Source organism: Primulina tabacum, chromosome 10 (genome assembly GCF_025594145.1).
Source record: "Primulina tabacum isolate GXHZ01 chromosome 10, ASM2559414v2, whole genome shotgun sequence".
In the NCBI taxonomy this organism is placed as follows: Eukaryota; Viridiplantae; Streptophyta; class Magnoliopsida; order Lamiales; family Gesneriaceae; genus Primulina; species Primulina tabacum.
Genome location: NC_134559.1, coordinates 5303422 through 5327862, shown reverse-complemented (window position 1 = coordinate 5327862; position 24441 = coordinate 5303422). Strand labels below are relative to the sequence as shown.

The 24441-nt window shown below is 35.7% G+C and overlaps 2 protein-coding genes across 3 annotated transcripts; both read left to right on the top strand.

Annotated features, from left to right (window-relative positions):
* The first annotated feature begins 4221 nt into the window (after window positions 1–4221).
* LOC142506227 (DNA-directed RNA polymerase I subunit 1) lies at window positions 4222–20640 on the top strand. Of its 2 annotated transcripts, none has more exons than XM_075619413.1 (21): window positions 4222–4358; window positions 4454–4623; window positions 4840–4999; window positions 5077–5427; window positions 6677–6964; window positions 7068–7244; window positions 7458–7620; window positions 10147–10331; window positions 12203–12469; window positions 13372–13460; window positions 13571–13718; window positions 13828–14046; window positions 14186–14485; window positions 14585–14723; window positions 15077–15294; window positions 16205–16407; window positions 16955–17153; window positions 17274–17611; window positions 18261–18401; window positions 18928–19690; window positions 19800–20640. In XM_075619413.1, exons 1-21 carry the CDS (start codon window positions 4341–4343, stop codon window positions 20412–20414), a joined length of 5151 nt encoding a protein of 1716 aa, XP_075475528.1. In that variant the 5' UTR covers window positions 4222–4340; the 3' UTR covers window positions 20415–20640. The 2 variants fall into 2 exon arrangements, with proteins under 2 accessions (XP_075475528.1, XP_075475527.1); XM_075619412.1 differs by having other exon boundaries at window positions 10141–10331; window positions 19800–20639.
* A 1146-nt stretch (window positions 20641–21786) lies between these two features.
* On the top strand, window positions 21787–23920 carry LOC142505072 (H/ACA ribonucleoprotein complex subunit 4-like). The gene has a single exon (XM_075617889.1). The coding sequence runs from the start codon at window positions 21845–21847 to the stop codon at window positions 23642–23644; it is 1800 nt and encodes a 599-aa protein (XP_075474004.1). The 5' UTR covers window positions 21787–21844; the 3' UTR covers window positions 23645–23920.
* The last annotated feature ends 521 nt before the right edge of the window (window positions 23921–24441 follow it).

Genomic DNA, 24441 nt, shown 5'->3' with positions numbered 1-24441 from the left:
GATTCGTTTACCCCCTACATTCTCCCATTACCTCTCAAATTGAACATTTACATGACAAAAAAATTCCTCAAAAATCCTACCGTTTGATTTCTTTCTCCTTCGTCACTTTTCCCAACCTCGTCTTTCTTCGACTTTGGATTCGTGATTGTGAAGCTACAACTCGGTAATATTTTCTTTTATTTTTTCGACTCTTGTAAGTTATATTGAAGTTTTTAATTTATCCATTTACATTGACTTGTAATTTATATTCAGATTTTATTATTGGTGATAATTATATTATTGATGTGCATACAAGCTATATTATATTATTATTATATTTGAATGTACATTTCAATTTCAAATTATAATTCCTGGTAATTATAATTTTAATGAATGTACATTTCAATTTTTTTTTTTTAAAAGAAGTTCTATCCTGCTTGTTATATCACATCACAACGACCACAATTTTCCCCGCGCGATTCCCCCATAAATACACACTCCCAAATAAATCGAACCCTTTTTTTTCACAAACTTTTTGGTGCAGTACGTGTTCAAGAAAAGCTTTTCTTGTTGCTGGGACTCGCTATTCTTCTCTTTTGATCATTAACTGGTGAGGAAATGTTCGTTTTTCCAAGTTTTAATTGCTTGCCTGTTGATTGAATGCAGGGAAAATTTGTATGTTGTGCACGTCTCCTACATGGAGTACGTACTAGCTAGTTCATGAATTCTGATGGTTACAGAGTTTCGATCGTTCTTGATTCCTTTCTTTCTATTTTCTGCGCAAGATTTCGATACTTGTATAGGCATTAATGTTGGAGTTCATGGGCATGCTTCGTGATGAGTTGGGTGTATGGAATTTGTTGTTTTATATCGCGTGTTCTTCTTTTTTCTTGGCATGTTTTGGGATTTTGGGAAGAACTGAATTTTCTTGATTTTGACACTTCAGATTGCTAGCGTGAATGAGGTCGATTGTCTATATATTTTTCATTGTTCTCTTTTTTCTTATCAGTACAAATTCACATGGTTGTGGCATTTTCGATTCCATGCAAGTATGTCTCTCTGCTTCTGATTCTAAGATCACGATTTCTACCTTTTCTTCTCGCAGTTGAATATTGAAATGAAAGCCTAGAAATGACTGAGCCGGATCATTTCCCATTCCCTTAAGAGACTAACGAGCCATAATCAATTCACGAGTATTGAAAACCAAACCTTTGTTTGAGAAGTTGAAAGTTCTTACAGTGTCAATTGTAACTTCGTCCAAGTCACCTCATTCGAAGTTCCTAGGAGTCGGATCCTCATCAAGTTCTCGCTCAATGTCGGCACCTTTTCCAAATAGTGCAAATCGTTTTGTCAATCCATTGTTACCGGACGTCAATGAGGGCTTCTATGCTACAGATTATTTTAGAATGTATTGTTGTAAAGTTCTGAAGTGCCCTTATGACGGCAACCTCCATAATTGGAGGCAGTGCCCATATACGCACACTGATGAAAGAGCTCGGAGGAGAGACCCAAAGAAGTACTTATACAAACACACTCCATGTTCCAATTTCACCTGCAACATGAGTTGTAAATACGGAGACCAATGTCGAAACGCTCATGGAGAATTTGAGAAAGGGCTTCACCCAGATTTGTATAGGACTAAACGTTGCTTAGTTCCACGACCTTGTACAAGACCAATTTGTTTTTACGCTCACACACGAGAAGAACTCCGAAAGCCCTCTAGCTCTTCATCTGCTTACTCGAGAAAACCAGCACCATGCCATGTGCCAGATTTTCCGTCGACTCCTGTAACGCTGCCCAAGTCTCCATCCACCATTGAGACGTCAAAGAATGCTCCAAATAACCCCCTCGAAAGTTCAGATGAGCAAAATCTTCCATCCCAACCAAGTTTAAGTGCTGCTAATTCTCCAAGTCCAGAAACCTCTACTTTTTCAAATGTGGACGATGGTTTTCCCGGGAAGAAAATTCGTAGATATTCTGATCTCTTTACGCCTCCATGCAAATCGGCAGCCACTGATCAATCTCAGAAACAAAAACAAAGCATGCAATCTTCAAGTAAAACCACACACATCAATCATTCCCATCCATGTTTAAGTGAGTTTCCATCAACCACTGGAATTTCAAACAATGATCCAGATAAGCCCCTCGAAGGCTTGAGTTCTAATGAGCAACCCCTTCCGCCACAACCAAGTTTAAGTGAGTCTCCATCCACGATTGCCATTTCAAACAATGCTCCAGACTACACCCTTGAAGGCTTGAGTTCGAATGAGCAATCCATTCTGTCCCGACCAAATTTAAGCGCCGATTCTCCACGTCCAGAAACCTCATTTTCTTCAAATATGGAGGATGGTTTTCCAGGAAAGCATTATCATCCATTCTATGAATCCCGGAAACAGAAACAAAACACGCTATCTCCTAGTAGAACCGATTTTTCTCCAAGAAACGTCAATCACTCCCTATCTCAGCCCCTGATTGGGGTAACGACAGAGCCTGCCTCTCCAACAAATTATCAGGTGTCAATGCCAGCTCTCCAAGCGACACAGCCACAACAGACTCCGAGTCCCAGCTCAAGCAATCTGGTCTTTAATATTTCAGCTGCTGACAACTCAGACGACCGCTACGAGACTTGCTACGGGCCGAAACCTGACTTAGATTGGGTTGACGAACTTCTCTATGAATCAGACGAGTAAATCTCCTAGTAAAGATGCAAAGAAAGAAACAAAATGAATAACTTGAACGATCTACTTTTTTTGAAAGATATACGGGAACCAAGTCTGGGATTTTCTACTTACTAAAGCAACACTAGTCTTTTTCATTTCAATTCTTGATTCACTCACATGGTTGCTAAACTGGTGACATTATATTGTCTTGTTATTAGTTTGCTGATAAACTGATGAAACACGATATTTGAGACAGCTATGCATATATTTTACATTCTATTTTAAATTTTTTATCCTCGACTTTTTAATTCCTCGCATGTGCAATTATTAAATAAGAAAAAAAAAAACAATTTTACTGTTATAGACAGAACTTTATCAAAATGGTTCCAATAGGGAAAAATAAATCGTGATATATATGTGAGTAAGCCATGGGAATTAATTATTCTAGCCTGATAATGTTTTACAATATGACCTTGTACAGTTTAAAAACATGAAGATTCCCTTATTTTATCCTAAAGTCGATGGCAAAAATTTGTGTGAGACGGTTTTACGAGTCGTATTTGTGAGACGGATCTCTTATTTGTGTCATTCATGAAAAAAATATTATTTTTTATGCTAACAGTACTATATTTTATTGTGAATATGGGTAGGATTGATCCATTTCAAATATTAGGATCTGTGAGACGGTCTCAGTCAAAGTCCTATGAGAAACAGTGAGATGTGTTTCATATATTAATTAAAAAACTGTTTTATGGATCAATTTTATGAAGAATATGTAATTTGTGACACGGTTTCATGGATCTTTATTTGTAAAATAAGTCAAATCTGTCCATATTTTCAATAAAGAGTAATATTTTTTAATGTTTGACCAAAATAGAAAATCAATCTCATAAAATTGACTCATAAGACCGTCTCACAATAATTTTTCTTGTCTCATGAAACGGATGTCCTACCATCTTGAATCATCATTAAAAGATACCAAAAGAGTTACTAAATTAATCGATAGAATATATGTAATATCAAGTATAGAAGTGCCAACGAAAAATATGCTCATGTACATCGATGCATCATCTTTGATTTTAGAATAACAACTCACAAATTAGATGCTCTAAAATAATTTAGAGTACTACTAATTTATTTAGTATGTAATAGTTTAGTTTTATATTAATGTATACAGTTCTTTAAGAAAATCATAAATTTTTAGTATGAAGGATTTAATATAATTATATTATAATATTTGGTCAATTTAATAAAATTTGTAATATTTTCGTTATCATCGTAACTAATATATTTTAGATTGAAGGACATAGTTGTAATTAAATATAATAAAAATTCTAAACTTGGTCGAAGCATTTTGAAATAATTTCTTTTTTTAATAAGATTATTTTAAAATTTTAACCAAGGTTATTATTATTATAAATTTTAGAATCCCTCTTTATATATAATAATAATAATAATAATAATAATAATAATAATAATAATAATAATAATCCCTCTGTATATATAATAATAATAATAATAATAATAATAGAGTATTGATTAATTGATAAATTTATCCTTTGTATTCTGTTATTCGTCGTAATATAATTCAACAAAAACCCTCGGTCCAAAGGCAGACGTCGTCTAAAACCCACAGCCTCCAATAACTCGCCGCTCTCCGCTTCTGCCCGCCGCTTCTGCTCGCCGCTTCTGCTCTAAAATATGGCTCAAGCATCTGAGGTTTTATCTCTATCCGTTTCGGTTGTTTCTTTTGTTGTTTTAGCTTTGTATAATGCCGCTATGTTGGAATTTACCGGTTTTTTTGGTCGATTTAGGGGACGACGGAAGCTGTTGAGGCAGTGAGATTTGGTTTCATGACAAACGAAGAAGTGAAGAAGCATAGTGTTGTTAAGATTACTAATCCAGACCTGCTCGACACTCTCGAGAAGCCAATTCCCGGTGGACTGTATGATTATGCCTTGGGTCCTCTTCATGAAGATTCTTGGTAAGGATATGAACAGGGTCGGACTCAACGGGATTTGATTGCCCTTATGAAATAAATGCAACTTTTCATACTTAAGTTTTAAAAAAATTTAAGTTCTGCACGGAATTATATTAGGTCATACAATCAACTACGTATGCAAGTATTTATGACAATTTTCATTTTAGAATCTTGGTAGTGCTAAGAGGATACAATATGACGAGTTTTGGTCCCTTGCAGGTGTAAAACATGTGGTCAGAGGCAATATAACTGTGCTGGTCATTGTGGTCACATCGATCTTGTTTCACCGGCATATAATCCTTTGCTGTTTAACTTGCTGCAAATTATCCTTAATAAAACCTGTTTTTACTGCTTTCATTTCCGGTCAGCTAGAGAAGAGGTAATTTAGTTTAAAGGTTGCATTTTGTTCTGTTAGTTATCAATTGTTGCTTATTAGCTGTTATTTCTGTCATCTAGGTGAAGAATTGTGTTTCTCAATTGAAACTGATTTCAGAGGGTGATATCATTGGGGCAAAAAAGTTTGGTTTGACACGAAAGTTACGAGACAAAGAGAAGTATGCTTGGATCTTATCATTGTGTACAGATGAAGCAGAAGATAGTCAAGGGAGTTGTGCATCATACTTATCAGAACGCTCTGGTAGTCAAAATAACTATGACCATCATAAGAAGCCTCATTGGGATTCTTCTATGCTCACTGAATCTATTTCTGTCCTGAATGAGTTTTTAAAGAAAAAGAATAAGAAGTGCAAGAATTGTCAATGCAGTAATCCAAATATCAGTAGACCAACTTTTGGATGGTTGCATCTGGTATGTTTGATTCGATGACAGAAAAAAGTTTATGATTGTTAAAAGTGGTACTTTGTTGTTTTTCTTATGTCACACATGCATGTTATGATTTATTTTTAGCCTACGGCCCTAAACCAAATCTATCAAACTCCACTGTTCTTGCTGTGTTGGTTTTAAATAAATGTGATGAAATCAGTGGCTCAGAGAGTTTTGCACTGATAATTATCATCGACCTCATGTTGCAGTGCAGAGCACTTGACCTAAATATTCATTATTGTATGCTTCCTTTAATAAAGAGGAAATCTTGACATCTAGTGTCATGAGTGAGAAATTTCCAGATCTACTCAAAGAAACCTGCATCATGAAGTTTTCTCAGTCTCAATAGATAATCTTGGGTGATCCAAAGTCATTATAACATGCAACATTTTTGTGTGTGCTCTGGATGTTGGTAGGTGCTCTTCTTATGGTTGGACTAGTCACGTACAGAGGGCAGGAGCAGTTCAACCCACTATTTTTCTCTCAGTTTTAGTTAGAACTACCTGTGTTAAGGGCAGTTACAAGTTGTAACCATTATTTTACCCTTACTTTTAACAATTACCTTGTGAAAAGGGATAAACCTGGGACCAATAAAAGTTGCAAGCTATGAGAGATACCACTCTGTTTTCATTTTCCGGGAATAATCTCTTCTCCCAAAATAACACGCAATACTATTTATTTTTATTTTCTTCTCCAAATCATATTTTACTACCTACTACATAATCATTACTTTTAACATTTTCTTCTGTTGTTTTCGGAGACACCATCATTATGTTATATTATAATTCAAAAGATACTATTTTAAAATAATTTTATTCAACCATTTTCGGAATGCTTTCCCCTCAAAACTGAATATATATTTTATTTTCCAAAATATTCCCACAAAATTTTTCTCCCAAAACTTCAAAAATAAAACTAAACATCGTGCTGAATTTTATGAACCCTGATTTCGGAAAAAAAATCTGCTTGAATGACTTTGCTGGGTACGCGACATAGTGGAACTTGAATTATGGTGAAAGATCTGTAGTTGAACTTATTGGAAGGAATCTAAGATAATTATACATTTAACTATAAGAACTATGACTGATTGTACTTCCCTTGTGGTGGTGATGTAACCCGGTTCTAATTGTAAAAAAGCAATTGAATATTGCTAAAGATGTTCACTTTTTTTGCACACGTCTGATTAATCTTCATTTCTGTTTCACACTATTGTCTAATTAGCTTCTTTGTATAGGTTGGACTCACTGATAACCAAATTCGGTCCAATCACATACTACGTAGCAGATTGAATGTGCCTCACGATGGGGAAGAAGATAATAAGCATCCATCTGAGGTGGTTAATGCTAGTGACTGCTCAGGATTTGATGATGATCTTGAGACCACTGAGGCAAATTCATTTGTAGCTTTATCTGATGGTGGTGAAAAGCTCAGTAAAAGTCTCGCGAACCATAAAAGAAGTAAGAGTATGGGTTCTGAAGAAGTGCCAATTAGTAATTTAAAAGGGCCTCTGTTGCCATCAGAGGTACCTTCCTCATCATTAATTCTAGTACTAGTTCTCATTTATTAAATATTTGGTCTTTTGATATGTTCCTTTACTGCGTGCCTTTATTTCTCAATGCTTACAGGTTAGAGACACTTTGCGTCGTTTGTGGGATAACGAAGCTCCTCTTTGCTCATTCATATGTAATATTCAGCAGCAACGTGAACAATCTGAGAAAACACAAGGTCACTACATGTTTTTCCTAGAGACTATTCTTGTACCCCCCATAAAATTCCGACCTCCGGCCAAAGGTGGTGATTCTGTAAGTATTAGAAATATAATGTTATGTTTTGTAACTTTAAATAGACACTTAAATTTTCATGCTCATAATGGTTGTTCGATGTGTAGATAGACTTTTTCTAGGACAAATGAACTCTTTGAATTACCTCTCATCTCTCTTCAGAATTCTTGAAAAATGTTTTACTGTATATTCCCTTTTCTACCATCAGTTATCTTTTTTTTTTTTAATTTTCAGATAATGGAGCATCCTCATACTCTTCTGTTGGGTAAGGTACTGCAGTCAAACATTGCTTTAGGAAATGCTCATGTTAATAATGCTGAACATTCAAAGATCATTAATCGCTGGATGGAGCTTCAGCGATCTATCAATGTGTTATTTGATAGTAAAACTGCAAGCAGTGAGTCTGTTTCTGTTGTTCTCAGCTTAAGTCTATTTCCGTGGTTCTCGGCTTTTATGGTTCTTCATGCTTAAATTCTTTGAATATATTTGCTCCTGAATTTTTTGTGATTCTGCTTAATTTTTAGAATATAGCAATCAAATACATCATTGGGAGTAAATGTACCCCTCTACAGACTCAATTTTTATTGAGAAAGCCTGTACTAGAAAATTAACACATTGTGAAACTAGTCTGAGATAAATGAGATTTGATTAAGAAAGATTTGGAAAAGCTGTCAAGAAAACAATTATGTTATAGAGCCAGTCAGATGATAGAGAGAGATTTTTTATGTTAAATTCTTTCAGGTGTCCAAAATATCTTCATCGAGTGTTATTTGAACTGGCCTATTTCTGCTTGCCGATTGTTTGTTTTCCACTTTGTGGAATGCGTGGATTAGGCTATAAGTGTTCTTTGAACTAGCCTATTTCTGCTTTCTGATTGTTTGTTTTACACTTCGTGGAATGCGTGGATTAGGCTATCTGTTAATGTAGTCAAACTGGCATTTTTTAACAAATCTAGCAGTCATCACTTCTTAGATCAGACTAGACTCTCCAACTGAGCTGTGTTCATTTTACCTGTAGGCATCCAGTTGAGTCATTATTTTAGACAATGTATTGTTTAGTATTTTGTTAAAGAAAATTTACTTCCATATTTTGAGAAATTTTGACCTTGTAATCCTAAAGGTTGAGAAACTAACATAATGAGATCCTTCAGATGAAAAATGACTCTGCTTAAGAGTCAGCAAGAAATATCCATTGTCATAAAAGGAAAATGTGGTTTTAGAGTGTGCGATTTTAAATTTCTTGTGTTGATTCTTTTAGGATTTTAGTTTGTACTCTTAAGAGCGTTGATAGATAGTGTATTGAGATGGTTGGGAATAAAATGTTTGTTCTAATTTTTCTTTGCATGAACCTTGAGTTTGTTAAATGATAGCGAAAGAGACAAAAGTAAAGGATATGTTTGGTTTCAATTTCGGATGCCCATTCTCTACTTTTGAGAACGAACAAAATATTACTCTCATTTAAAGTGTTGTAAATACTTTTTTGACATGATCGAGAAATAATTACGAGTTCTAATTTTTGCCCTTGCTTTTGGGGAACCCTTTGATATGGGTAAGTGGTAGGAAAAGAGACTAGAGTAAACGGTATGTTTGGTTTCCATTTTAGATGTCTATTCTCTATTTTTGAAAGTGAACCAAATATTCCACTCATTTTCATTATCCTCTATCAAAACATCTTTTCCTTGCTTTTAAGTATTCCAACTCAATCATAATTTTGAAATAACTTTTTACAACAACCCGATTTTTTTTTAATTCTTGTATTATATTCTAATTCAATAAATTGTGGTTTTAATTTTTTTAAAACCACACACAAAATCAAAAGTTATACATAGAATTTATTGTTTTTATTATATAATATATTATCGTTTCCTATAAAAAATATATCTATTATGACACATTGTCACATGACATCATGTTTGCAATACAAAGTGTATATATTACTTTCTTCTATACATTTCTCAGAAAACAGTGAAAACAAATCCAAACATAGCGAAAATCTTCTGTAAGTCTAGATACAGATTTTTTTGGGCTTGGATTTTCTGAATTTTAGATTTCTCACAACTACCCTGTTTGTTTCTCCTATCAAATTTGCTGTGGGTAATAACCTTAATCAGGTTTTTTGAGAAATTGCATCGAGTAGTAGTTTCTACTTTATTCCTCCGTATACATTTTGCTGCCATTCCCATTTTATTGAGTTCGGAAAACGGTGGTAGAAAGTTTGAACTAATAAAACATGATGATTTTGAGCCTCAGGGATTGTTAAATTAACCGAGGTGTTGAAGTAGAAAAAGTATCACGTGTTTCCATGCAATTCTTGATGTATGATAAAGATGGGTAGCTAGTTAACTTGTCTAGTTTCTGCAGCTTGTATCTTTTCATTTTTCTGCAAACTGGAGATGTTTAATTTGAGCGGTATATCTTTGTTTTGCATCTGTTTATCAATCATGTCGTAAATTTATCTGACCTGGATAGGCTGAAGAGCGTGGAAACAGAATTGCAGTCATTACTCTAAGAAACGCTCTGTTTCCACACCAAGCTGTTAGCATGCTGTCCAGAGTGCAATTTAGACATTGTTCTGAGACTTATGATAGTTACATTCCCTATTATTTTACTCACATTCTTGTTATGCTTTAAGAGCACTATTTTTTCGTCTCCATACCATTTGTCAATGCACTCAGTGGGAGCAAATAAAACAATTCATTGCCATGAGCTCCTGTGTACAAGCCTTAATTGCATTATTTTAATTTTACTGTACTTCAACATTTGGCCACATGGACACTATATTTTGTTTTATTTAATAATTAATTTCCTCTATACCATTTTCCTTAGTCGGATTATCAGCGCGTGAGACTGTTGCTACTATCTTTTTACAGAAGAATAATAGGTGTTGAGTAGTGTTTCCCTCTTTAATGCTATGGTAGGTCAAGGTCAAAAAGATGTCACTTCTGGAATTTGCCAGCTGCTGGAGAAGAAAGATGGTATTTTCCGTCAGAAGATGATGGGGAAAAGGGTCAATTTCGCTTGCCGGTCTGTTATATCTCCAGATCCTTATTTGGCAGTAAATGAAATTGGAATTCCTCCATATTTTGCTTTGAGACTAACCTATCCTGAGGTATGTACGAGTTTTCTCTATTCTGCATAGTTTTGTGGTATCACTTAATCAATGAAATAAATAGAGTTGTGCTTTACGTTACTCCTGTAGATGTCAATGTGGATGAATTCTTCGTGAATTAAGCATATCTTTTCCAGTCGGTGTATAACTTAAAAAATATAACTCGCGCAAATTTATTCTTTTTTTTCCTTTTGTTTGTTTCCTAGTAGCTTTGGGAATACTAATTCCATCGCTCTCCTTTCCATATGCTTCCTTGCATGTGTAAAAATGATGCCATGCAGAGAACTAGAAAATAGTATAGATGTCACGTCTCGGGCCCGGGCCTACACAAACGCGATTACACAATGAGCTTCTAAGATTACTACCTTGTATTCGTTCTCGATTTACGAAAATAGTCAAGTCAAGTTATTATGCAAGTTCATTGTATTATAAACCAGTGTTTTCATAAACGCATCGGTGATCGAACCAATCTACCTTAAAAAAACGGTTCAACCGATCAAATCAGAATACGGTTATATTTTATAAATTATTATTATGATATAATTAATTATATATTTTAAATTTTAAAACCAAAAAGATGTATATAAATAGACAAAAAAATATATTTACCTAAGTTTCAAATAACTATATACATATATTCAAAATATCAATTATAGTTATATTTTTTTAATAAAAAAATATTAAATAAACTCTACTACTTATAAAATAATATTTTTAACGACGCTCAAATCCCTAATAATCATGTATATATTTAGCCAAATATTAATTTTAAGGTTTTAAAATAAGAAAATTAATTTTTCAAAAAAAAAAAAAATCGAAACCGATTGAACTGGCTTACTGGTTTTTAACCAATCTAGCCGAGTTTGGCCAGTTTGACCTCTAAAACAATTTTTGCTTATGTTTCGGACCAGACCTTGACTGGATCTCGGTCGAACTTGTCGGTCCGGTTTTGAAAACATTTATAAACTATTTTAAACTTCATTTTCTAACCAATGTGGGACAAGAGGTATTACAATCAATCACGTCCCGGGATTAGGCCGCGCAGATGCAGTTGTATAGTGAGCTCATCGGTCAACTACTTTGTATATGTATTCACTTTACAAAAATGACTAACTCAAGTCGCTTCAGGTGTTCATTATCTCACGCGGCTGTATAGCGAGCTCCTCTATCAACTATTTTATATATGTCCTCACTTTACGAAAAAGACTAACTCAAGTTGTATTGGGAGTTCATTATCTCATTATAAACTCATTCAAACATCCATTCCCTCATTCAGAACGCAATGTTCTCATCGTGGCCCTACTCATCGATCCACCAACACAGAGAATCTAGAGACGATTCTCATTCTCACACACGCAACATTTAGCCCAACACATAACGCGTATTTCAAAGTGTTCCAGCTGATGACCGTCTTTGCCATTATAAACATTTATAACTTCATTTTCTAACCTATATGGGAAAATAAGTATTACAATAGATGGTGATCTGATAAAATGGTCCTCGAGGATCATATAATGTAATAAAAAGAAGGTAACTTCTTGTTCATTATAAAGAATATGAATGAACTGATAGGAGTAAGAACAAGTGTAATCTGACATAGCAATTGTCCTGCTTTTCTCACTTCTCCTTTACTTATCTGTGTAATTTCACTTTTTCCCTAGGAAATATGGATTTTGGAGGTGATAGACAGCTTAGGCTTTGTTTGGTTTTATTTCCTGTTGATCACAGGAACAGGAACAACACCGAAACAACTTTGAGATCGAAACAGTGCTACGTTTTTGGAGGATGCTATGTGAATGTTCTGTATTTTTTCCACCATCTGACTAATAAATTACCATTAGATTGATCAAGTTTTACCTAATATATTTCAGAGGGTTACTCCTTGGAATTCTGCTAAATTGAGGGGTTCTGTCATTAATGGACCAGAAATCCATCCTGGAGCTACAGTATATGTTGATAGTGTAGCCACTGCAAGGCTGCCCCCTGGCAATGGAAAAGCTCGATTGGCAATATCTAGGAAATTACCTTCTTCAAGAGGGGCAATTACGCAATCGGGGAAGAGCAATGACCTTGAATTTGAGGGCAAGATCGTGTATCGCCATTTGCAGGATGGAGATATTGTGCTTGTGAATCGCCAGGTAATCGAAGAGATCCAAACAAGCTAGTATCCATACATCTTTCTGCATAAACCTTGTAAAATAGTTTTTATTAGACCACTATCATCATCATCATTATAACACATTCCCACTTTTTGCTGGATCGGGTACATGGATATTAGTTATTCAAATTAAGCGTTTTTCTCACGTGTCATATCTTAAAACGATCTAATATATCTTCCTTAACCACCTTTATCCAAGTTTTCAATAGTCTATCCTTACTTCTACTTCTTATATCCACTTGTCAATCTAAGATATGTCGGATTGGGGTCGTGTTTGGTCTCCTCTTCAAATGACTAAACCATGTTAGATATCTCCCTAATCTTATCTTCTATGGGGTTACACTTAAATAGCTCATAATCCTTTCATTCTTAATTATATCCTTGTGCGTTTGGCCACACATCCATCTTAACATACGCATATCTGTTACCACCATCTTATGCATTTGTAGTCCTGTAGTGGCCAACACTTCGAGCCATAAAGCATAGGTGGTCGAACAATAGTCTTATAACATTTGCCTCTCAATCTCGTAGGCATCCTTCTTATTAGATCACTATATTGTTAAAATTTATTAAACTATTGTTTAAAATTTTGAAATGTCTAATATTTGTTATTCTACGATGTTGTGAGGTCTTCCTATGGAAATTCTTGTAAAGTGTTTTGGTAACTAAAGTTTTCAGGTCAACAGCCTAGTCATTTTCATTGAGTAGTCTTCTTTAGTTATGCATAATATGATATCAACAACTTGCTATCGAAGGCCATGTGCTTGTTTGTGATATTTTGGAATTGGGATAAAATAGTATCCTGTTTAAAGATGCATGTTGTTACTTTATTGTTGTTTTTTTAAGGTGCTACCTAGCCTTGATGCTTATTTTCAATGTCAGCCTACTCTCCACAAGCCAAGTATTATGGCTCACGTTGTTCGCGTATTAAAAGGAGAGAAAACGCTGCGCATGCATTATGCAAATTGCAGGTTGGGGTCAATTTCTTTTATTGGTTGTATGCCATTTTTATTTTTATTTTTATTTTTTTGTGTGTGTCGAGCTTTGACTTATGAGCACTAATATTTGAAGTCGGCTGCAGCTCCTACAATGCTGATTTTGATGGAGATGAGATTAACGTCCATTTTCCTCAAGATGAAATTTCTCGTGCTGAAGCTTACAACATTGTAAATGCTAATGAGCAGTACATTGTTCCAACTAGGGGTGATACTGTGAGGGGCTTGATTCAGGTTTCAACATCAGTGCTATCTATTATATTGATATTATCTTTCTCAGAACTTGTTCACAACTTTTCATCCCGTGTCTTTATTGTTGTTCCTTGTGATTTTAATAATCCAGGATCATATCGTTGGTGCTGTTCTTCTGACAATGAAGGATACATTTATTACACGTAGCGAATTCAGTCAGCTGCTTTATGGATCCGGGGTGTTTGCAGGTGGGCCTGGTATACTTCCAGGCAAGCATGCCTTGAAAATTTCTTTAGTAGCTTCCGAGGGTCTGGTGGAGTCTGTTTTGCCCACAGTATGGAAACCAGAGCCTCTTTGGACAGGAAAACAGGTCCAATTTTGCGTCTGGTTTTATTCTCCTGGGATATGAATGATAGTATTAGCAAAATGTCTAGATTTCACTGAAGTCTAAATTTTATAAACGGTCATCAATCTTTGAGAAAATATTAATTTTGTGTGTTCCCTTTTAGGTCATTTCAGCGTTGTTGAATCATGTAACCAGAGGCTGTGCTCCTTGTACCATTAAAAACCAGGGGAAAATACCAAAGAATTATTTCACTGAGAATAATTGCAAAAATGAAGAGGAAGATGAAGATCAAAACGCTGAGCACAAGTTGCTAATTTGGAAGAATGAGCTTGTGCACGGTGTGATTGACAAGGCTCAATTTGGAAAATTCGGTCTGGTTCACACAGTGCAAGAGCTTTATGGATCTAACAGTGCTGGCATTTTGCTTTCTGCATTGAGTCGCTTATTCACAGTCTTTTTGCAGGTGAAGCCTTGCACTTTTGATTTTCCTTTAAAATGTTCTAGTGAAAGTGACTGGACTGATGCCTGATTTATCACCTTTCATGTTTTATACGTCGCTCAGATTCATGGATTCACATGTGGGCTAGATGACCTTATCATATTGCCTCACTTTGATGTCCAACGGAAGGAGAAACTTGAAGGAGATGATGTTGGTGAAGAGGTTCACTGTGATTTTGTGAAGTTCAAACCTGGACAAATAGGTGTTATATCATAAACTTTTATGTTTAATATGTTCTTCTGTTCCCATGTCTATTTCAACTGACGTATCAATAAAAAGGACCAAACCTGAGCGATGATGGCTTAAAGTTAACTTCTCCTTTCTGGAGCTTTGTCTGGTTTATTTGTTCACTAACTTACTCTGTCATACAATTGCTTTTATAAAGTGTGATATTACTCAATGTACTGCGTTACTTGGGCGTTACTCATCCGTATGTTAGATTTCAGATCCCATTTTGAGAGTGGGGTCCTGTTATACTGCCCTTTTTCCCTCTTCCTATTCTTTTTGCTTTATGACATTTTTTGCATTAACAATTTTTCACCCTTTTTTCTTTAGGCACCGAAGAACTGCAGTTAGAAATTGAGAAAGCCATATGTGCTGACAGAGAATCTGCCACAGCATCGTTGGATGTTAAAATGAAAAATAAATTGACAAATAAGCTCACTAGAGAAGGTTCTCAGATACTCAAACATTTACTTACATCCGGATTGTTAAAACCTTTCCCGAGGAACTGTATTTCTGTTATGACGACAACCGGGGCAAAGGGCAGTACGGTAAGCTAGAACATGCTCAAAAATCATGAAACCTGTGCAATTTTTTCCCGGAATGGCAATGGAAGCTACTTTTAGTGCATTTTAAGCTTGAGGGAGATTAACCTCAGTTAAGCATCATACTGACTTTTACCAACCACAAATGGAGTGGACATTTCTATGTTAACTCTCCAAAATCAATTACTTTCTATCGCTCTGTGCCCATAGTCATCTTTAATCATCTTTCAACGTAGAGTTCTCTGCACTGTTGAATATGTTCTAGCCGATATCTGAATTTCAGATAAGAAAGGATTTAGCCAAAGCTCTCTTTTCATACAAGATGAAAGAATCTCTTGGGAATCAGGACTTGAAATTTGCATATATCACAAGGATCCACGGGTAAAGTTTGGAGGGTAACATCAGTGGATGGGAGAAGTTTTATGACAATGCACTGTTAATGTAATAGTTTAGCTGTTCGAAAAATTTGAATTCCGTCATATTTCAAAAACCGGTTCTCAATGGCAATTAAGGATCGAATGAATATTTCTTCAACAATTTGTGCCCTGTCTTCTGAAGATTTCTAGATATCACTATGGTTTGGTGTGTGTAGATATTTGGCAGTTTCTTGCAGTTATTTCATAATCTCTCACTTACAAGAGTAATAAACGTCTATACTGTTTTCCTCTATTAGTTAAATTAACCGATAAAAATTCGGGCAGTAGCCTAATTTATACGCTAAATGGTTAAACTGCTGAGTGCTGACCTGTTAATAATTTAGTAATGGCCTTAATAACATATTTCATTCTTATTCATTATTTATTCTTTTGAGTAAACTTTTGGGATGTGTTTTCTGATTTGCTTACCTTTTACGAGTTTTCATTTTTATTTTTGTTTAATTTAAATTTGAAATTGTGATTTCTACTAACTTGGATAGGTGAATTTCCAACAAATATCTGCCTATCTAGGGCAACAGGAGTTGGAAGGTAAAAGGGTTCCCCGCATGATGTCTGGGAAGACTTTGCCATCATTTCCACCCTGGGACTTCACTTCTAGAGCAGGGGGCTTCATCACTGATCGTTTTCTTACTGGTCTTCGACCTCAAGAATATTATTTCCATTGCATGGCTGGTCGTGAAGGGTAAACCGATGCTTTGACATTTTTTCTTTGTCTCTTGGTTCACTTGTTTTGTTTGGTATTTCGAGTAGTTTTCATTTTAACTCTCATTTTTCTGTGTGATTGCAAAGTTGAACTTGGAGTATAAGAATAATAAGAAAATCATTTCAGATTATGTTTCGTCTTTTGTACTTTTGTTTATGCGTGCATTTTCATAATTTTTGTCATCTTGATTTCTTTTTTTCTTTTTTTTTTGGTTGGGTGATGGTGGGTGGTTATTTTCTACTTGTAGGGTTTCTGTATAACTACATTTTCCCGTCTTCCTAATACATAACCTGTGTAGCCGGACGTGCTAATTGGCTAATCTTATTTAAAAATTAGTCATTACATTGTTATTCTTTTATATCATAAGGATATGATATGTGGTTTTATTGATGATGACGCCGTTATTGAATACACCATAATATGTTGGTAATATTGACAGTATTTTTCAATTGGACTCCTGAATTTAGAGTTACTTTGCCTCTGTTTTCCTCCTTTTACAGCTTCTCAACTGTGAACTTTTTTACAGGTTAGTTGATACTGCAGTAAAAACATCTCGCAGTGGATATTTACAGCGGTGCCTGATAAAAAATCTTGAGAGCCTGAAAGTCTGTTATGATTATACTGTCCGTGACGCTGATGGTTCCATCATTCAATTCTATTATGGAGAAGATGGAGTTGATGTGCACCAGACAAGCTTTCTAAGAAATTTTGCTGCACTAGAAGATGTAAGATCTTACATTCTCCTTTTATTTCTTCCTCGAATGGGCTAGTTTCTAATTTCCTTCGGCTTTTCTTGAATACTTGTCCAAGGAAGAGTAATCTATATACCTTGATTTCTAATTTAGAATCAAGGGCCGATTTTCCAGAAGTTTCAAATTGAGCGTGAGTTCAATGCTTACATTGAAAAGTTGCCTGAGGGCCTTGAAGAAGAAGCCAATCGCTATATTGAAATGGCAAAAAAGAAATCAGAAATAGGGAAGATGAATGTGATCAATAAACTTCATAAAAGACAAAAGGCAACAAGTAACAAGCATCTATCAGATAAACTAATGACAACTGTAAAGAAGCCAGACAAGTTCATAGATTTGGTGAAGCAAAAGTATCTATCAAGCCTAGCACAAGCAGGAGAACCTGTTGGTGTCATTGCTGCTCAGTCTGTAGGGGAACCATCAACCCAGATGACGTAAGATAGTTTCTATCATCTATTATTTGCTTTCTCACTGAATGTCACTCTTTCTTTTTTAGATTATACCTATTTGTTTCTCGGTTATCTCGATAATTCGGTTTACATCTCATGAAATTTTTTTGTAGCAGAAAATTTATTTAGTATGTTGTGTACTTTTGCCTTAAACGCACAAGTGATAACTGTTTGGGAAAAATGGACAAAATGGCTACGGTACAAACTCACTATTGCCTAAACATTTAACCTTTTCTCATCCGAGTATCAAGCAATTTTTGCTCAGTGCTTTTTGGTGATATTTTCCCACCGAATGGGCCTTAATTGGAAAGGGTATTAAGACCATCAGTGTTTCATACCCTTTTCTTGACGAGTTTGCTTCAAAGGTTGAATTACTGTATTAGCACTCGGATTGACATTCGTTGATTCTATGGTGTTCAAATACATGTAGCAACTTCAATTGCCTGTTTTATTTTATCCATTTTTTTAAATCCAAGTGGTTGTAAAAGTGAGAATTTTGTGCTCTATTATGGCGAAGGTTCTGAGTTCTAGATTGTGTTATTCTTTCACCATTGAAAATAGTTATCTGCTTTCATTCAACGATCTGTGGTAAGGGTGCCAGTAATTTCTTGTCTGATTCTCGTATTGTTTTCAGGCTCAACACATTTCATCTTGCTGGCCGTGGTGAAATGAATGTTACGCTTGGTATACCACGTCTCCAGGAGATTTTGATGACAGCATCAGAAGAAATCAGGACTCCTATTTTGACGTGCCCATTCTTGCAATGGAGATTGAAGTGAGTTATGGGTTTCATCTTTGCGTTAATTAGATAAATTATAAACGGGAGTTGAAGACCTTTGTGTGGCTTCATTTGCAACACTACTTTCCGAACAAAACCATATATTGTCATCTCATTTCATTTTCCCCCAAATATAATCTCACTTGTTTTTTATTCTTCTAATATAATTATTATTTTTTCATTCAGCTTTTTCAATAACTCCAAAATATATTCTATTATTATATTATGTTCGATCTCCATACACTAATTTAGATTTAAAAGTCGTTTTATATACTGATATGATAGCACTGTTAGACAATTACTATGCAATTAGGATCCATAGTAATATGTGCACGCACACTCACATATGAAAAGAGTGTCTTTAACTTCATCGAGCAAGGTGACTTATAGACTCTGATAACATTTCCTCGATCTTTTAACGGCATTGTTGTGTGTGTAAACATCTGTGGAAATTATCCCAGACATGTCTCATTTACTTGTTAAAGGGAATCAGTTATGATTTTTTTTTTTTTGGCATTTGCAGGTCTGATGTCGTGTCTCTTGTTTCCAATGTGAAGAAGGTCACTGTAGCAGATCTGTTGGAGAGTATGGAAGTTCAACTATCAGTCGATCACCGTAAACAAGCTAGAATCTATAAGCTGATAATTAAATTAAAAGATTCCGAGTTTGTTTCTTTAGAAGACACGCACGAAACTCTCAACTCTGTGTTCATAAAGGAATTGGATGATGCAATAGAGAATCAAGTCGTTTTTCTATCACGAATCTTAGGAATTAAAAATTTCAAGTCCAGTTCTAGAACAGATGAGTTGAACGAAATCGATGGCGATTCTGGTGTTGGAACGCAAGAAAAGGATGATGATGATGATGATGATGATGGAGAACAGGATGCCGGAGATGACCTTGGTTCAGATGCACAAAAGAGAAAGCAACAAGCTACGGATGAGATGGATTACGAGGATGGATCTGATGTTGAACCTGGAGAACATGAGTTACTGGCGGAACAGGAAAAAAGAATTACCGAGGATGACCATCTTGAGGATGAAGAAACCAGGAAAGAAAAAGAAACTGAAGACTCGGCAAATGACAATGAGGAGTCTAATGTGCTAAATGAGGATGAAGTTGCGTCAGTAGCTAAATCAAATAGCAAAAGTCGTAAAATGTCAAAACTAGTGAAGACAGGAAAATTATCTGATAAGATGCGTAGGGCAAGATACGCTGCTGCCGAAGGCTTCTCTTTTGAAGTGCACTTCAAATTTACCAAGGAACCTCATTTACTTCTTGCTCAGGTACTTCTTAGTCCCTCATCTTTAAAGTCTAATTAATTCTTGGATTACTATACCTTCCGTTCAGTAATTAGTCATGGTGAGTTTGTTTATTTATCTATTCATTTTTCAGCTTGCCCAAAAAACGGCGAAGAAGGTATACATCAAGAGAGCTGGCAAGATCAGTCAGTGTAAAATGGTACGATACGATGCAGATGAAAAAACGGTCATTTGGGATGATAATAAAAAACAAAAGGGTGATCCTGAAAACCCACAAACTGATGCAGAGGATGCTGCCGCCTATTGGGCAGTAAAGGCATTCGGAGTTGATTTCAAATCTTTCTGGGAAATGAATGAAGACCTTGATACGAGCCGTCTATATTCCAACAATATCCATGCCATGTTGCAGACATATGGAGTAGAAGCTGCCAGAGCCACCATTATAAGAGAGGTGAAGCAAGTTTTCGATATTTATGGAGTAAAGATTGATTATAGGCATTTAAGCTTGATAGCGGACTACATGACGCACACTGGTGGATACCGGCCGATGAGCAGACACGGAAGCATTTCCGAGTCTTTGTCGCCGTTTCTTAAGATGTCATTTGAGACGGCATCTAAGTTTATTGTTGAAGCAGCATCTCACGGGCTAACAGATGACTTGGAGACGCCGTCTTCTAGAGTTTGTCTGGGCTTACCTGTGAAGATGGGGACTGGTTGTTTTGACTTGATGCAAAAATTGGAAGCTTGATGGTGCCATGTAATGTGACTTCTTTTGACCATCATTCTTTAGTGTACTGTAAAGTTCAACTACACCATATATATTTATATTCTATTAAAAATAGTTAGTTCCATTGTGTATAGAGACGATATTGCCTTGTTATTCATGATGGTATTACTAATCAAGTCATTGTGCTTAATTATTTTTATTCTTCAGATGTAAGTTGTACATGATTGACACAATTGTTGTACTTTTTTTAAAACATTAAACAACGGTATATATAATTCTACATTTTAATATTTTAATTTACCAAAAAATAGTTGTTGTATAGTTCAAAATCACTGAGTTTTAATTTTTTTCAGGTATTTGACCCCAAAAAAATTGATGTATTATATATTTTTTAGTCGTCGTATATATTTCAAAGTTTGGGTGAAAAATAAGTGGAGTTATATTCGTAAGAGAAATTATCATGATAAAAGACTAAAAAATGAAACAAAAGCAGTAAAACAAGTTACTTTTTATGTATATTTGATACCAAGAATTGATGAATCTTATAATTTTTAGTAACACTTTTGTACATGAAAAGGTGTATTGTGAGACGGTTTCACGAATCTTTATCTGTGAAACGAGTCAATCCTAACAATATTCACAATAAAAGTAACATTTTTAGCATAAAAAGTAACACTTTTTTATGGATAATCAAAATAAGAAACCCGTATCACAAAATATGATCGTGAGACCGTCTCACACAAGTTTTTGCCATATACTAGAAGCAGAAGAAAGAAAAAAGGTTGGAATGTTTATTCAACTCACTTCTAGACATTTCACCGATTCTAATAATCACTTCTAAATATTTCACCGATTCTAATAATAATGTAATTCAAATATTTATAATAGCGAAAAAGTTTAAATTTTTCGTTTTGACTATTTCATAATACAAACAAGTATTATTCCCTATTCACCATCTTAATAACTGCATCATCTTACAATTTATTAAACAAAAATAAATGTTATCTTTATATCTAGTGTCAATTTTAGGATAAACTTTTTGTCGTTTTACTAAATGTAGCATCAAATAACAATACATCTCATTTTTATTTTATGAAATAATATATCTCAAATTTTAAATTATATACTAGTCCAAATACAATATTATGGTCTTACAATCAAATGATTAATTATTACTCCAAAATATATACGTTTGCGGTTGAGACCAAAACTTTCACACATTAAAAATTTTACCTCAAATCTAAATAATAATAATAATAATAATAGAATTTCTGGAAATTCCAAGATTGTTGGGCCTTCATTTTCTTTTATGGGCCTAAAGTGCAAAGTCTTCGGCCCATTACAATAAACACAACCATATATTATTATGATAAAAACCCAGAACCCTAGTGTGCGTCTCTGCAAGCCTCCTCCTAAAAACAGTCTTCCATTTCCCTCAATTCACAAGAGCCATGGCTGACGTTCAGCTTGCTCACTCTGAAAAGACCAAGAAAAAGAAAAGCAAGTCCAAAGAAGATGAAGGAACCGACGCCGTTGATTTCCTGATAAAGCCTCAGAGCTACACTCCCACCATAGACACCTCTCAATGGCCGATTCTGCTAAAAAACTACGATAAGTTGAATATAAGAACCGGACACTATACCCCTCTTCCATCCGGTTACTCCCCTTTGAAACGTCCCTTAACTGAGTACATTAAGTATGGTATTCTTAATCTGGACAAACCCGCCAACCCATCTTCTCATGAAGTGGTGGCATGGATTAAGCGCATTTTGCGGGTCGAGAAAACTGGGCATTCGGGCACCCTAGACCCGAAAGTTACAGGTAATTTGATTGTTTGCATTGACAGGGCGACGCGGTTGGTGAAATCACAGCAGGGTGCTGGGAAGGAGTATGTCTGTATTGCCAGGTTGCATTCGAAGGTGCCTGAGGTTTCTAAAGTGGCTCGAGCGCTGGAGACTCTCACAGGTGCGGTTTTTCAGAGACCCCCTTTGATTTCTGCCGTTAAAAGGCAACTTAGAATTAGAACTATTTATGAAAGTAAGTTGCTTGAGTATGATGCCGATAGGCATTTGGTTGTTTTCTGGATTTCGTGTGAGGCGGGGACATACGTGAGGACAATGTGTGTGCATTTAGGCCTTTTGTTAGGTGTGGGAGCGCATATGCAGGAGTTGAGGAGGGTGCGATCTGGGATTCTCGGAGAGAAGGATAATATGGTAACGATGCATGATGTGATGGATGGGCAATGGGTTTATGATAACTATAGGGATGAAAGTTATTTGAGGAGGGTCATTATGCCGTTGGAGGTGGTTCTGACTAGCTATAAGAGGCTTGTGGTGAAAGATTCAGCAGTCAATGCCATTTGTTATGGAGCAAAGTTAATGATTCCAGGATTGTTGAGGTTTGAGAATGATATTGAGGTTGGCGAGGAGGTGGTGTTGATGACGACAAAGGGTGAGGCAATTGCACTAGGGATTGCAGAGATGACGACAGCAGTCATGGCTACCTGTGATCATGGGACGGTTGCTAAGATTAAGAGGGTGGTGATGGATAGGGATACATATCCAAGGAAATGGGGATTGGGTCCTAGGGCATCGATGAAAAAGAAGCTTGTTGCTGAGGGGAAGTTAGATAAGCATGGGAAGCCAAATGAGAAGACACCGGCAGAGTGGATGAGGAATGTTGTTTTGCCTAGTGGAGGAGATTCTGTGGTTGCCAGTCTTGCGGCAGCTGAAGAGCCACAGCCTTCAAATGCCTTGAATGTGGAGAGTGCTGCTGTGGAAGTTGAAGAGAAGAAGAAGAAGAAGAAACATAAGGATAAAGAAGATGACAAAGAGGATGGGCGGAAGCGCAAGCTAGAAGAGGTTGATGATAGTGTGGTATCTGAGGTTCTTAAGAAAGCCAAGGTAGAAGCAGAAGAGGCTCAGCAGGTGATGGAAAAAGCTGGATTGGAGGTGGCTAAGGTTGAAAATTTAAAGGTGGAAGCAGAGAGGAAGGAGAAGAAGAAGAAAAAGAAGAAAGAAGGGGCAGTTGAAGATGTAACTGTTGATGTTGAGAAATCAAAGAAGGATAAGAACAAGAAGGATGAACCTGGTGAATCAGATGAAGAGAAATCTGAGAAAAGGAAGAAAAAGAAGGACAAGGACGCTGAAAATGGTGACTCTGGTTTTCCTGAAAATGATGATGAAGCAAGTAAAAGTGCGAAGAAGAAGGAGAAGAAGAAAAAGAAGCATAAGGATGCTGAAGAGGAGTAGACTTGGGGATTTAGGTCCGTGCTTCATCTTGGAGAACCACTGCATGTGCCCTGTAATATTTATCATTTGCATGAGAATGTATCCTTCCAAATTTTGATGTCTATTTGGCACACATATTTAGGCTGCCTGCCTCCACCTTGAGCTTTCGACCATAGCCCAGGTCCTTATAAGATGTTTTTCTTTTCCATTCTATTTTCTGTTTTTTATGTTTTGCAAGATCATGTACTTCATAATCTGGGTGTTTTCATCTATGAAGATAGTAGCTATTTTTTTTAATGCTTTAACATTTGTGCTTATGCCAGTGTTAAGCGGTTGTGTTGGTATATGCCAGGTGCTGCTACAGAACAAAGGTACACGCATGTGTGTAACATGAAACTGAACCTTTGTTCGAGGGTAAGAAACATGTTTATTCTCTCTCAAGTTTGTGGCAAAGCGAGGAACTTCTCTCCTTAGACATCAACTTGAACATGCACATATCTTGGTTATACCGAAATACATCGATCATATTTGATTGGTGTATTAACTACGACTCCATACCATCAAATTTTTAAGTATATCCATTAAATTTTGTGTCACAGTTGCTTCCACCTTTCAGTCATGAATCATCCAATCTCATACTTGCTACATTATGGCTATTCTCCTAATTAACTAGTGCTCTCATGGTTTTCAACTTTTTATTATGTCAAACCATTCACTGATGGATGTATTAATCATTCATAAAAACACTCCTAAGCTCCTTTCCTTGTGATTTCTTTTTTCATGTTTGACCTGTGCTAAGATTAAATGTATAACGTCTT